The sequence below is a fragment of the Myxine glutinosa genome, chromosome 1 (assembly GCF_964187855.1).
Source record: "Myxine glutinosa chromosome 1, kmMyxGlut1.1, whole genome shotgun sequence".
Lineage (NCBI taxonomy): Eukaryota > Metazoa > Chordata > Myxini > Myxiniformes > Myxinidae > Myxine > Myxine glutinosa.
Window position 1 is genome coordinate 318,399,213 of NC_136261.1, and position 15,667 is coordinate 318,414,879.

Consider the following 15,667-nt stretch of genomic DNA (forward strand, 5'->3'; position numbering starts at 1 on the left):
ATTTCCTCAATACAAAGAGTCTCTTTCCTTGTAAGAAATGGTGTATTATCACCATAATGCTTAACATTCATCTCTCTTATTAATCTTGTAAAGTAATTCATTTTTGGTTCTAATTTAAAAGAGTTATATGTTTTTTTATATTTCTTATTATCATTAATTAGAATATAATCACAGAATAAACATTGTTTATATGAATCCTCATCATTAAGCCCCACTCTATCACAAGCCGGACAATTCTCTAATTTATCATATGGAGAGTCTGGAAATTCTAAATATCCTTCAGAACTTATCATATTTATGTGGTAAATTTTTACTTAAACTAAACGCAAGTTTATTCATTAATAAATACAATGTTTCAAAGCACAAAAGACAAATTTCAATCAATCTCTACTTCGGTGGAAGATATAGAAAAATATGTCAAAGATGTTAAATTGAACAAAGATAAATATGGAAATTTTTGGGTAAAACCAGTTATGGAAAATAACATGAGCCCCTCTATTTCATTTAAAGGAAGAGCTCTAACTATACCTGGAAAGACATCCATTAAAGTAAATCTAACAAAAGTTTCTCCTCTACTCCTGGCAATTTATTCAAAGCTTGAAAAAGTGATTGACCACGATACTTTGAAAAAGAATGATAAGACCATTAATAATTCTAGAGGAGACATTTGTATTTTCTTTAATAATCCAAAGGGTGTAGATCTAAGTAAAATGAATGATGTTAATATTTCTGGTGAAATGTCATTTCGTTCTATGATAGTTAGAGATTATTTAAAGATAACTTTTGATATAAAAATTGTAGAGATTGAATCTGTTAATGAAAGAAAGTATATAGATATTGATGGGAATATTTTTCTTGCTAATTAAATATGAGTCAATACAGCAGTGAAGATTTTACTATTTCATTGAACTCGGACGATAGTGATGATAGTATTTCATTGAACTTGGACGATGGTGATGATAGTATTTCATTGAACACAGATGATAGTTATGATACTAATAGTTTGTGCTCAAATGATAGTTATGAGAGTAGCTTTATTGATGACTCTGAGTATGATTCTGAGTATTCATGTGATAGTTATGACTTAGATGATTCTGAGTGAAAAAGTGTTTTAGTTTAAGCACAGCGATATATATAAAACGGAGCTGTAAAGCTCAAAAGTGTTTTATTTTAAGCACAGTGATATATATAAAACACCACGTTTTCTCACGCTATAAATATGGTTTATTGTGATACTTGCGAGAAGGAAGTAAAATATTATAAACAACATATTCTCACCGCAAAACATACATACAACATTTTAAACAAACTTTCCCCTCTTCCACCTGAAACAAAACACTGTTCTACATGTAATAAAAATATCCTCAAGAAAGGCTTCAAAATACATCTTAAAACAAATCTACATTTATCAAATTTTATCACAACTAAAAACTCTGATGGAGCATTCAAAGGACATATTAAAATAAGAGTCTTTAACTTCAAACCTCCTGAACCAGAGTCTATAGTTGATGCTGTAGAAATAGTTAAACCTGCTGTTCAAACGTTGATTGAAAAAACACTAAAGGAAATGAAACCACTTAAATTTTATATGGGAGTAAAATTAGAAATGACAAAGGATGAAGGAGTTATAGATGCACCATACATGAGAACTGAGCCACACTTTATATCTTCATATCAAGATTTTAAAACATCAGGAGTCTATGATGAACTTATTAAACAAGAGCAAGATGTGGATAATTCAATCGTAGGAAGTGGATTCAATATAGGAAAAATTATTTACATAGACATTCATATTCTTAAATCAGATCCTCTAAAAGCTTCTTCTTACATTGATTTACCCAGTGTTATCAAAAATAGAAAAGCAGTTATCAATATCAAAAATAAAGACAATAAATGTTTTCTCTGGTCTATTTTAGCACACTTACATCCTCCACATTTTCATGATGAAAGAGTATCTCATTATAAAAAATATGAGAATACATTAAATACGAAAGATCTAAAGTTTCCGATGACTTTAAATGATATTCCTAAATTTGAAAAGATGAATAATTTATCAGTTAATGTTTATGGTCTAACAGAAACAAACAACATTCAGGTTTTAAAGCTTTCTGACAATTGTAAACAAACTCATATTAATCTTCTATATTTTAATTCAGACGAAAATTCACATTATACATACATCAAAGATATTGCTAAATTAATAAAACCACAAGTCTGTAAGAGAACAAATAAAATATATATTTGTTTGCGTTGTCTTAACTTCTTCAATTCACAAGAAAGATTAGATAAACATTCAAATTATTGTGGCGAACATAAATCAACGGTAATCAATATGCCTAAAGAAGGCTCAAAGATCACATTCAAAGATGAAAATAAAAAGATCAAACATCCATTTGTTATATATGCTGATTTTGAAAGTATTTTAGAAAAAATTGATACTGCTTCTCAAGATCCAAAAGAATCATACACAAATAAATATCAAAAACATACTCCTTGTGGTTTTTGTTATTATATCAAATCATCCGTTGGTGATAAATATAACAAGTTAGAGATGTATAGAGGCTCAAATACCCCAGAGGAGTTTGTGAAACGACTAGAAAAAGACTGTGTTCGATTAACCAAGATAATGAGAGAAACCAATAAACCAATGTCCTTAACAAGTAAAGAAAAAAGGGAATTTATAAAAAACAATGTCTGTCATATTTGTGAGGAGAAAATTGGTAAAGGTCTAAAGGTTAGAGACCATTGTCATCTCACTGGTAAATATAGAGGTCCGGCTCATCAAAGTTGTAATATTAATTATCAACTCCCCTCTTTCATTCCTGTCTTTCTTCATAACAACGCTCATTATGATACACATCTATTTATCAAGGAACTCTCAAAGACTTCTCGAAGTATCTCAGCAATTCCAAACACGGATCAGAAATACATTTCATTCACAAAAACAATTCACACATCTCCTATTACTCATATCAGATTTCTTGATACATTTAAATTCATGGCAAGTCCATTGGTTAACTTGGTTCAAAATCTAAAAGAGTTTCCATGTCTTTCAGAGTATTTTTTAGATAAAGATTTTCTAACACAAAAGGGAATTTACCCCTATGACTATATGGACTCATTTGAGAGATTCAATGAAACACAACTTCCTTCAAAAGAAAATTTCTATAACAAATTAAATAATAGTCATATATCTGATAAAGATTATGTACACGCACAAAATGTTTGGGAAAAATATAACATCAAGAATCTTGGCGAGTATCACGATTTGTATCTCAAAACTGATGTGCTTTTATTGGCCGATGTATTTGAAGCCTTTAGATCTGTTTGTCGCACTGGATATGGATTGGATCCTGCTCACTACTACACAGCACCTGGATTGGCCTGGAGTGCGATGTTGAAAATGACAAAACAAGATTTGGATTTGATAACCGATGTTGATATGCTTTTGATGATTGAAAAGGCAAAAAGAGGTGGAATTTCACAAGTCTGCTCGAGTAGATACGCAAAAGCAAATAACAAATATCTTCCAAATTATGATCCAACGAAAGAGAGTTCTTACTTGATGTACTATGACGCGAACAACCTGTATGGCTGGGCAATGTCTCAGGCTCTTCCTTATGGAAAACTTAGATGGGTAAAGGAAAAAGACTACAAAAACGTTTTACAAGATGTATGTATCTCTACACAAAAAGAATTGGATGAAGAAAAAGTTGGTTATTATTTTGAAATTGATTTAAAATATCCAGAGGAACTCCATAACCTACACAAAGATCTCCCATTTGCTTGTGAGAAAGCAAGTCCAAAGAAAGAATGGTTGAGTGATTATCAACGATCGTTTGATATAGGTGAATCAACAGAAAAATTACTTACTACATTATATAACAAGAAAAATTATGTTCTACACCAAAGAAATTTGCGACAATATTTATCAAAAGGTCTAAGAGTAGAGAAGATCCATAGGGTTCTAAAGTTCAATCAAAGTCATTGGTTAAAGGGGTACATTGATTTTAATACACAAAGAAGAACAGAGTCAAAAACAGATTTTGAGAAAGACTTTTATAAATTGATGAATAATGCGGTCTTTGGTAAGACTATGGAGAATGTGAGGAAAAGACAAAATATCAGACTATCAACATCTTGGGAACAAGCATCAAAATTAATTAATAGACCGAGTTTTACTCGAGCTGAGGTCTTTACTGAGAACTTTTGTGCGATCCATTTGATTAAAGAGAGTATTGAAATGAACAAACCTATTTATATTGGAACAACAATTCTTGATTTATCAAAGTCATTAATGTATGATTACTTTTATAATAACTTGAGGAAGAAATATCAAAATGATGTTAATCTACTTTATATGGATACAGATAGTTTTATTTTGAAAATTAATACCAACGATGTTTATTCAGACATGAAAAGAGACATTAATATCTATGACACGAGTAATTACAGTCCAGAGAGTGAGTTGTTCTCTTCTAAAAATAAAAAGGTGATTGGAAAGTTCAAGGATGAATTAGGAGGAAATGTTATGAGTGAATTTGTGGGATTGAGGTCAAAGGCTTATGCTTATAAATACATTGTGAATAACGTTGAAAAGACTGACAAGAAGTTAAAAGGTGTAAAGAAAAATGTTATTAAAGAAACAATAAACTTTAAGGATTATTATAACTGTTTAACAACAAAGAAAGAAGTGTTTAGAAAGATTAATGGAATAAGAAGTTATAAACATCAATTATATTCAGAAGAGATAAATAAGAAAGCATTGGGGGCTTTTGATGATAAGAGGTTTATTTTAGAAAATGGAATTGATAGTCTCCCTTATGGTTATATAAGTATATAAGTGATAAGATATATATAAGTGATAAGATATATATAAGTGATAAGATATACATAAGTGATAAGATATATATAAGTGATAAGATATATATAAGTGATAAGTTAAAAAGGGGGGGGGGGGGGGTTGGGGATTTTAACGGGCTACCGCCGCCTTTTTTACTATTATATAAATGATAGAACCAAGTATCAACCAGACTAAAGAGTGGAGGTGTAATCAACCTTGGTATATAAATGGAAAACATAATGAATGTGAAAAATATCAAATAGGTATAATTGAAAAGGCAACTGGTAAAAAAGTTCACAAAACAAATAAGAGAATTAATTTAAATACCGGTGAATTGGGTAAAAAAGATGGAAATATTTTTGAGTGGACGGAAAACTTTGATGGTTGTCAGGAAAATATATACTTTAATTTAAAAATGGTATGTGGCACTGGAGGCGCTCAAATAAGAACATTGAGGGAGGTTTACCATTTTATCTTAGCTCAGTTAAAATATCTTAATAAAGAACCAAACTCAAACATATTTTTTGTTAATGTATTAGACGGTGAGGAGAGTTGTAGGAGAATTAAATTATTTCCCACACATAAACAAATATTTGTAGGGTCGTTGTTTGAGTGGGTTATATTCACCAGATGATATTAAGAGTAAAAGGTTAAAAGGTTCATAAGGTCAGAAGGATCACAGGTGTTTAAGTGGTCTAATGAATAAGGATAACATGTCAAAAGGTTAGAAGGTTCGTAAAGAACAGGGTGAGAGAAATAGAGGTCTTTAGGGGCAATGAGGGAGGGAAAGAATTAATATGGAAGTGAATGGGTCAATGTTTGAGTGGGTCAAAGATTAATCTGCCAGATGATATGTAGAAGAAGGATGATAGGTCTATAAGAGAAAACAAATATTTGTAGTGTTTGAGTGGTCTAATGAACAACATTAAGGATAGGTACTACAGACAAAAGGTTCATACAGATGAGGGTGGGAAAAATAGAGGTGTTTATGATTTTTGAAAAAGACAAGGGGGTAAATGACATTAGATAGGGATTTCACATGTTAAACGGAGGTGTCCCAGAAGCAACATTATTACACTACTTATATATATATATATATATATATATATATATATATAAATAAATACATATAAATAAATAAATATATAAATTTAAAAAATATATTATAATAATAATAATAATAATTATATATATATATATATATATATATATATATTATATATATATATATATATATATACAGTATATATAGATATATATATATATAGATATATATATATATAGATATATAGATATAGCATGATATTTCAAAATGTTGTGGACGGATTATGAGAAAAGTAGGTGGACGAGTTGGTTCGGTGACAAGAACAAGAACGAGCCAATTCGATTTTGGTTCAGGTTCTTATCCAGATCCGGCCTATCCGTGGGATACAAAATGTAAACTGTTCTACCTGGTGGTGGTATGCGCTCTCCCAAGTGCCATTCTAGTTTCAATTATCATGACTTAAAAACAATGAAAACAACTCTCAAAACAAGGCTTTATTTTAAACACAAGCATAAAACAAGTTATTGGTACATTACTCAAATTGAGCATTTAACAATAATGAAAGTTAAGCTACAACAACAAATTTCGATAAAACGATACTTTACTTTCAGTTCTTTGCATTGGGAATGATAACACCTATTTCCTGTACACGACCCACCCCTCACCCCACTATCATATGTACACGACTATTATACATGGTAACAGAGTGCAGAGTCCAAGCAATCCCAAAGATCCCACCAGCACACCTGATTTGGCTCTAATAAACAAGTGGCATCAAATGTCAGAAGAAAAACGATTCCAAACCAAAGAGGAAAATCGAGGGATTTTGGAAGTAGGGAAATTCTGCCAGTTTTGTTCATGATTGGCTCTGTGCGTAGAGGCCTAAGAAGGTCGAATCTTGCTTGAATTTGTAGCTGAAGATTCCCTCCCTGAGGCGGTCAAGGCCCTGGCGCTTCAATGCCGAATCAGCGTTAGGAGGTTCGGCCTGGCCAGATATCGGCAACGCGGGTGGGCTGTCCCCCCAGCTGGATTCTGAGGAATCTCCGGCTGAGTTCTCATGAGCAAGCCTTTCCTGAGTCCGCAACATGTTCGCATGCAGAGCGGCAGTGGAGCCATCCGTAAAGTGGCGAAGCTCAGGTGTTGCATAAGCACAAGGAAAAGGGGATATTCCAGCACCAGGGAATGACGTTTCAGGGTAGTAGGTGAGCGACTGTGGAGCTGCCTGAAAGGGGAGTGCCTTGAGCCCATATGCATAGCCAGGAAGCTCCCTCTCGTAGCCTGAGGCCACGAACCATCGTTGAGAGGTCGGAGCTCCGGGGCCCTCCTCTGGTGGCACAAGTAACCCGAGAGCCTGCGGGACGGCTCGCTCACTCTCGACCAAGCGAGCTTGTGTGGCTAATGCCCTACCTAGCCCTGCAGGAAGTTGGTAATGCCCAGATATGCAGCGTGGTCCGGGTACAATCTGCATAGAGGGTGGCGAGTCGGTTGGTGAGGGGCTGTGGCCATCCACCTCGATCCCAGGGTAAATTCTGCAAAAGCAAATGACAGCAACACATTTGTGGGCAGTGTGCAAAAATAATTTTGCCACATCACCGATATGCACGCTCACAAAAGAAAATGCATCAATCAAATTATTTGCTTTCAAATATACCATTAAGGTAAAGTTTTGAAAGAATTTCAATGCAATTGAGATGAAATTCCACTTTTCGTTTTGGCTATATATAAAATATCCCTTCAAGCATCGCATTTCATTTGGAACAAAGTTTCGGGATTACGGGACTTTCAAAATGACGTATGAATGCCAATGAGGCCTTTCACGCACGCACTGCGTGCGCGTTTTCAGTGACTTGCTTCGGCTTGCACTGGCACTTTTAACCTGCCGTTTCTAGCGCGAAATATGTCAGTGATAGTCTTTTAACATATTTTTCAGCACTCAAACAAAAGAGTGGCAATTCCAAAATGGTTACCTGTAATTGTTGTTCCTGAATGCTATTTGGGCAAAAATTTTTTAGAAATACGAGAAATATCCATGGATGTGAAATGGAGTTCTAACAATTTCCTGTTACTACAAGCGAGCGGCAGCGTGCAGACTTCTCTTTTTATCAATATAATAGATGCAAATATCTAATATAATTTATCTTGTGGCACAGGAACCAAACAAAATATATTTATAATAACAGCTGAGAACAAACAATATATCTTAGAAGAACCAAACTACATGGGTTTGGACGAGCCAAACTAATTACCAACAGATTATTCGAGTTTGGACGAACCAAGCTCAACACCACTACTCGGGCTCGGAACAACCAAATAGAGCAGAGAGTTACCTGCTACAACCCGCCCCTCCAAATATCATTAATAGTAAATATCGTCATTTTAATCTTACACGGTGCATCCACAAGCCCCAGATATGTCCTTCCCATCGGTATTCAGAAGCACCCAAACCAGATACGGTGTCTCCCTCAAAATCCTTTGTTTTATAGAGGCACACCTCAGCCTTCTCTTAGGTACCTCTTTTTTTTTTCCAAGTATTTTTGGCTTATCTTCGAAGCTTTGTGAGATATTTTAGGTAACAATCCTTACCACCGACAAACTCTAGCCCAGAAGAACGTTATTTCTAGGGGGTTCTGAGCGTGCATGCCGAGCATTCTGCGACGGATTATGTCAATTTGAAAGTCACGTGTTACACAGTGCATTGAACTTGACTAACTCGGCCGAAAGTTTATGTCATCTTCAAAGATTGAATCAGTCTGAGAAGCAACATATCCATCTGCAATATTTTATACTCTCGCTAATGTGTATGTGAGAAAGCCATTAATTCGAAATTGTACGAATTAAAAGATGCATTTATAATAACGCCTCATCAATTTCAATTGTCAGGCATTTAGAAGAAAAGGTTCTACGAATAAGACACTTGATCCCTCGAACATAGTATCTCACAATTCATGGAAATGCCAAAACGTGAAAATAAAATGAAGCATAAACAAAATGCACATTTTATTACTAATTACAAGTGCTTTCATATTTAAAAATAAAGACCTGAGTCTGACTACTACTACTACTACTACTACTCCTACATATCTATCGCGTTTGCATAACTTTTGGAATGTTCCTTGTTCAGTTTTGACATACAGATATTTTTTGGGAATAGCCGTCATATGAGAAGAAATAACTGAATCACCTTTAGAGGCCATTTTTCCCCACAGAGCAGGGGTTGGCCTTTTTCAGGCAGCGTGGTCCCCTTTTTGAAGCAATGTTTTATGGCCGGATGCCCTTCTTGCCACCAACCCTGTTGGTCGCCTCTTGTGACACACAGGGAATTACCAGTGAACTGGTACTCAATTTGCCGACCTCAGAAGGATGACAGGCTGAGTCAACCCCCCTGGCGTTAACTCAGCGATCGACCGGGATTCGAACCCAGGATCCTAGGATCCCAAGCCGGCACCTTAACCACTAAGCCAACACCAGGCTGAATGAGAAGAAATAACTAATGATAAAAACAAATTATGCAGCAAAGTTGTGACGCACTACTTACGTGTCATAGTTGTCTCTAAAGCCCTTTGCAAACGGATTATGGTCTATCTTGAGCTGCGTGATCTGGAGAAACAGGAGAAGCTGTAATGAGACAAGACAATTGGACATTAAATGGTAAATGCACAAAACAGTCGAGGTACCCACGTCGGTGTTCTGATATGCGGTGACGGCGATGAATTGAGTCTCTGGGAAAGCAAACACGTGTGGTTGCATCTGGCCTTCCGCATGGTCCGAGGCCTCCCCGACCCACGTAATGTGCAGCCGTGGCTGGAACTTGTGCAGCGACTGCAGCACGATCATCTAGTGATGACGATATTCAAGAGCTAGCAAGAGGATAGCGCGTCATGGCCGCAAATAAAACTCTTAAACTAGTTAGCAACGCGACAATGCAGAAATCTAACGCCGCCGCACCGTACCTGCCCCTGGTTCGTAGCTCCTTTGTTATTCGTGATCTTGAGTTTACCGAAGGCGATTTCCTGGCGCATCCAGTGCGCACCCGTGTTGGGAGAGTCTGGGTGCATGCAAATCTTGTTTCCTGCACCGCGCAACCGCACCAGCTCGAGTGGACATTGCAACGTCTATCAACATGACGTCATGCAATGAAAATATTTCAACCCATTACGATAATGCTTCAGAATTAAAGTTAATAAATAAATTTTTAAAGTACAACTTGTCTGGATTGCTACTAATCCATTATTCACTAATAATGTACTCGATGTAGTTTGAATGAGCCAAACAACTCATCTTCAGCTTACTCAACTTTGGATGAAACTAAATATAGTCACCCGTAGCTTATTCTAGTTTGGACAAACGAAAACTAGTCATCATTAACTTACTCGAGTTTAGACGAACCAAACTAATCACCAACACATTATTTGAGTTTGGACAAACAAAGCTAGACAGCACTACTCGGGTTCGGACAAACCAAACTAATCACCAATAGCTTGCTCCATTTCGGCCGAAGCAATCGAGAGAGCACTACGCGTGTTTGGACGAATTAAATTTATCACCGATAGATCATTCGAGTTTGGATGAACCAAGTTAGACAACACTGCTCAGGTTCGGACAAACCAAACTATTCACCAATATATTATTCGAGTTTGGACAAACCAAACTAGACAACACTACGCAGATTTTGACGAACCTAACCCATCACCAATAGATTATTTGAGTTTGGACAAACCAAACTAGACAACACTACGCAGATTTTGACGAACCAAACCAATCACCAATAGATTATTCAAGTTCCGATGAACCAAACGAATCACCAATAGATTATTCAATTTCGGATGAACCAAACGAATCACCAATAGATTATTCAATTTCGGATGAACCAAACTAATCACCAATAGATTATTTGAGTTTGGACGAAGCTAACCCATCACCAATAGCTTATTCAAGTTTGGATGAACCAAACTAATCACCAATAGATTATTTGAGTTTGGACGAACCCAACCAATCACCAATAGATTATTTGAGTTTGGACGAACCAAACCAATCACCAATAGATTATTCGAGTTTGGACGAAACAAACCAATCACCAATAGATGTATTCAAGTTTTGACGAACCTAACAAAGCAACACCACGCAGGTTCGGACGAACCAAACCAATCACCAATAGATTATTCAAGTTTGGACGAACCAAACCAATCACCAATAGATTATTTGAGTTCGGACGAACCAAACCAATCACCAATAGATTATTTGAGTTCGGACGAACCTAACCAATCACCAATAGATTATTCAAGTTTGGATGAATCAAACCAATCACCAATAGATTATTTGAGTTCGGACGAACCAAAGCAATCACCAATAGATTATTTGAGTTCGGACGAACCAAAGCAATCACCAATATATTTATTCAAGTTTGGATGAATCAAACCAATCACCAATAGATTATTTGAGTTCGGACAAACCAAACCAATCACCAATAGATTATTCAAGTTTGGGCGAACCAAACCAATCACCAATAGATTATTTGAGTTAAGATGAACTAAACCAATCACCAATAGATTATTCAAGTTTGGATGAATCAAACCAATCACCAGTAGCTTGTTGGAGTTTGGATGAACCAAAACTTAAAAAAAAAAATCGTTACTTTGAAAGACTGTAGGAAAGTTATTTTTTAAAATTGAATTATCATTTTAAATCAGTCACACCATAGATTGCACACCATGACGCACCAACTATCATGAACTATGCGTTTTGCGAGCAGATTCCCCAACAGGCCATACCTTGCATGTTCGAGTCCGCTTTCCCGCTGGGCACCCACTTTCCACCCTGAAAGCGCCAGTGGTTCGGGTCGGCCAGCACGACCTGCACCGACACCGAGTAATGTGCAGTCGGGTCGAGTCCACAAACACTGAACGCCAGAAATGGAAACATCCGCCTGCGGGGGAACCAGGTGCGTTTCATGCTCGGATCGTTACGTGTGCTTTAACGCGCTCACACCGAGCCCAGGAACAACTTACGTAAACGGCACATGTAACCAAGTCACACCTGCGAGTTCACCAGGCGACAAGCCAAGGAGTCGTGAAACGAGGTAAGCGTCTCATCGAGCATGCTCATATACACACACCTGGAATTACTGCAATAAAAGCCTCAAATTTCCAGCTCCATGGCTTTGCCATTTAAAGGTGTCAGCCCTAAACTCCCAGTGGATTATATATTTTTAACGATCCTCACCTGCCCTGTTTGGTGATTATCATTTCGGTCTGATGTTGATGGAACTTGAGCCACAGCCCGCGGTTGCACAGGTAAGCTTGCACGCCACCTGGCACCACCGAGACTCCAGACTGCGGGGAACCCGTAGCGTGAAAGGACCCGGCTTGGAGACCATGGCCGAGCTGCGTGGTGTACGACGGATACGACCTCCCCGAGAAGCTCGTGGGGGTCCCCGTCGAGTTGTAGGACACGTCAGGTAGGTAGTGATTTCTTGGCGCGTATCCGCCGGTGCTGGAAGCGGCGAAAGCTGGGTGTCCCATCCCGTGGGCACTCAAGTAGGGGAACATTATCCCGGACATGTTCTGTGCCGATCGAGGGTAGTTGTGACGCTGTTGAAGTATCCAGCACTCGTCGACCTTCCTCCGGTTCTCCTACCCTCCTCCTCCTCCTTTCTCGAGTCTCCCCGGTGCGGCGCGCAGAACATGTGTTGCTGGATTCTCGTGATAATCAAATGCGCAGGGCGAGTCCTCATTGGTCCGTGCACCCACCCGCGCAATATCCTCATTGGTCAACAGCGCGCGCAGGTCCTGTTGGGCAAGCAGCGGGTGGGAAGGCCACTTAATGGAGATGTTCTCCTGGAAAAAGTGAGTCCCTCCCCTCCCTGGTCCTCCAAGCTCCAATCAGGAGGCGAACGGCACAAAGGTAGGCTACTTCACCCTACCTATCTCAACAACGTACGCAAATTCACTCTGCCGTCGAAACTACCCACATAAATCCTCCGCCATTTAAACTACATATTCACTCCACTATCAAGACCACCCGCATTAAGGCCATCAATATCGAAACTACACATATTCACTCCAACATTTAAAACGACGCCGACGAAGGCCAAAGTTTTGCGCTGAAGGTACAGCAACCTTCTAAACTTTTGTCTCTTTTTAACCAACTCCACTCAACTCCATTCCACAACCCTTGGCTATTAAGACTGGTTATCCATTGCCCTCCATTCCTATTGGTTCTCTCTTTGCCTAATTCACGTGTTAATTTATATGTAAGACACACACACACACCTATATATATATATATATATATATATATATATATATATATATATATATATATACATACATATACATTATATACATATACATTATATATCTTACTATAATTCAGCAAATTTCCGTCCGTCTGTCTGTCCATCCATTTGAAGGTACCGCAAAAACGGCTGAAACGATCGCAACGATATTTTGGGTGGGTAATACTGGGATCTCCTGGAGTAAAATAGGGTATATTGTTTTTCCAATTTCAGCTTTGGCCTCCAGCATTTTCAGGTTTGGACTCCCGCATAACGTTATTTTCCCGGGTGCCGCACAAACGGCTGCACCGATCGAACTCGGTGACTTCGGACAAGGACCTTTTATAAGGACATGGGTTCAATCCCTGCTTGAGAGAATGCCAACCCTCTCCCCGCCATCACGGTCGTCTCTCCAACTCCAAAATCCCACGAGATATGTGGAAAGGACGACCCAAAACCAATTATCTTCTTTTTGATTCGTATATAAACATCATTAAAAGTAAATAATCACCTCGGCCAAAGTTCAAACGACGTGAGTTTAATCTCTACATGAGAGGATTCCACATAGCTATTTGGGCAGTGTATACGCTATCAGATTGCTGTCTCCATCGATCTTGCCAAGGCTGTAACACCTATCGGCTCAAAATCCTTTCAACTGTTGACTTGGTAGTTTTTACAATGAAGGAAACATTAACAAAGTTGTTAAAAGTTTATTTTGTGATTCATTTGTGATTGGAGTTATGTTGTATGGAATGAAAAAAGAGATATCGAGTTCAAGTGAATGACGAAATGCCGTGATGGTTTCTACTTTCTAAACGTGAACTTCGCGGATCGCCATATGCAGATTCGCCACGGACCCACGATCGATGTTTCCATACGTGAACGTACCCGTTTGTTTTCGAACGGGTACGTTTTTCATGGAAGTCCTTCACAAACTTGCTGTCCATGTCTGATGTGCGACTGAGGGTGCTACAGGAATATGGAATTTATTGGTTTCATACTTTAGCATTCACCGTATTTGCATTGCCTGTGTGCTTCTGGCCTCCCACCCGTGCGTAGCACGGGTATCTCACTGGTATATATAAATACATATATATATATATATATATATATATATATATATATATATATATATATATATATATACATATACATTATATATACATATATATATATATATATATATATATTGTTATGTTTGTGGGGTAGTGATTACTGTAGTACAGGTAGAATGTATAAAATAGCATGCTCCAAACGTTGTGAAGAAGAAGAACCACCACCATGTTATAAGTAGGGATTTTGTTTAGCCGTTTGTCGTGTAAGAGTGAACAATTGTGGCCATACGAGGATGGCCCTTGTGTTAACTAGTTGTCGGGATTATGTTAACTTCTACCTTGTTCGTCAAACCTCTGTAATTTACATCCCTTGTCCTTTATGGCACCGCATTTGACACTTAGAGCATTAATATCCCATTAACTGCTTTAAATAACAACAAAACCAACCGAAAGACAGTTCTGAGCAGTGAGCACTGCCAATGGCACAGCAACTAGATACATCACCAGAGGGTGAGGCAGGCCGAAAGTCACACCTTGAGGAGACACCATTGGTCAGGGTTTTGATTGACAGGCGGACTGCATCAATAAGGCAAACTGTGTCACGAATGCGACTGCGTCACGAAGGCGGACTGTGTGTTGAGTGGTGGAGAGCTGAGCCTGTGGTGTTGGCCTGCAGGGATTGGAGGAGAAGCACACATGATGTGAAAGGTTGGCCGAGAAAAGAACGAGCTGACAGACATTTTCCTGGTTGGTTCCGGACTTTGGTGGGAGACGGCTGTGCGCTGACATTTCTCTCTTCATTGGGCTTCATTGCAGCGGCCGTGTTCCGGGACCTTGCTGATGGTCGTAAAGAGGCAGAGCGCCAAGAACGAAGAGCTGCGGTTTCTGTGCCGAATTCGTGAGGCTGGGGAGTGGGCTGCACGCCTGCTCGTTCGCCTTGCGTGGGAGGCCTTCATTGAGGCCTAGTGAACAAGGGCGCATCAAGGCCTTCTTCCCGCCAAGGCAGAAGCAGCAACGGGCCTGCACGCTCAGGGCCTGGCATTACTGTCGAGATACCGATCCGAGTTAAGTCCTCACAATTAAATTACACCGTTATTTTCCAGTTCTTTTTACATTCCCCTTTGTCCGTGTTCAAGTCTGGTATGGAGGATCCCATAGGAATTTTGGCATACCGTTGCACTTTTCTTATCGGTATTTCTTTTAATAAATCATTTTGTTATTTTTTGTGCATTTTAAAGCCGTCTTTGCTTGATTTCATTTATTGCAGGTTTGAGGACTGCTGGTGGGATCCGTGCAGGTAAGCGCTCTTCAGCATCCTCCTCATCCTCCTCCCCTTCCCCACCCCGCGTGTTTTAACTACGCCACATTTGATGAACGCCTTGGAGTCACAGCTTGTTCAGCTATCCATTCCTTTGAAAGATTTTAATCGCGAGGAACGCGACAATATATAT

At 38.3% G+C, this 15,667-nt stretch overlaps 1 protein-coding gene across 1 annotated transcript; it reads right to left on the bottom strand.

Moving 5' to 3' along the window:
- Window positions 1-6,638: 6,638 nt before the first annotated feature.
- On the bottom strand, window positions 6,639-11,838 carry LOC137414930 (T-box brain protein 1). Its single transcript, XM_068100522.2, has 5 exons — window positions 11,657-11,838; window positions 9,839-9,957; window positions 9,567-9,722; window positions 9,424-9,485; window positions 6,639-7,417 (listed from the first exon to the last, which is right to left on the bottom strand). The coding sequence occupies exons 1-5, from the start codon at window positions 11,835-11,837 to the stop codon at window positions 6,745-6,747; spliced, it is 1,191 nt and encodes a 396-aa protein (XP_067956623.1). The 5' UTR covers window position 11,838; the 3' UTR covers window positions 6,639-6,744.
- Window positions 11,839-15,667: the final 3,829 nt, after the last annotated feature.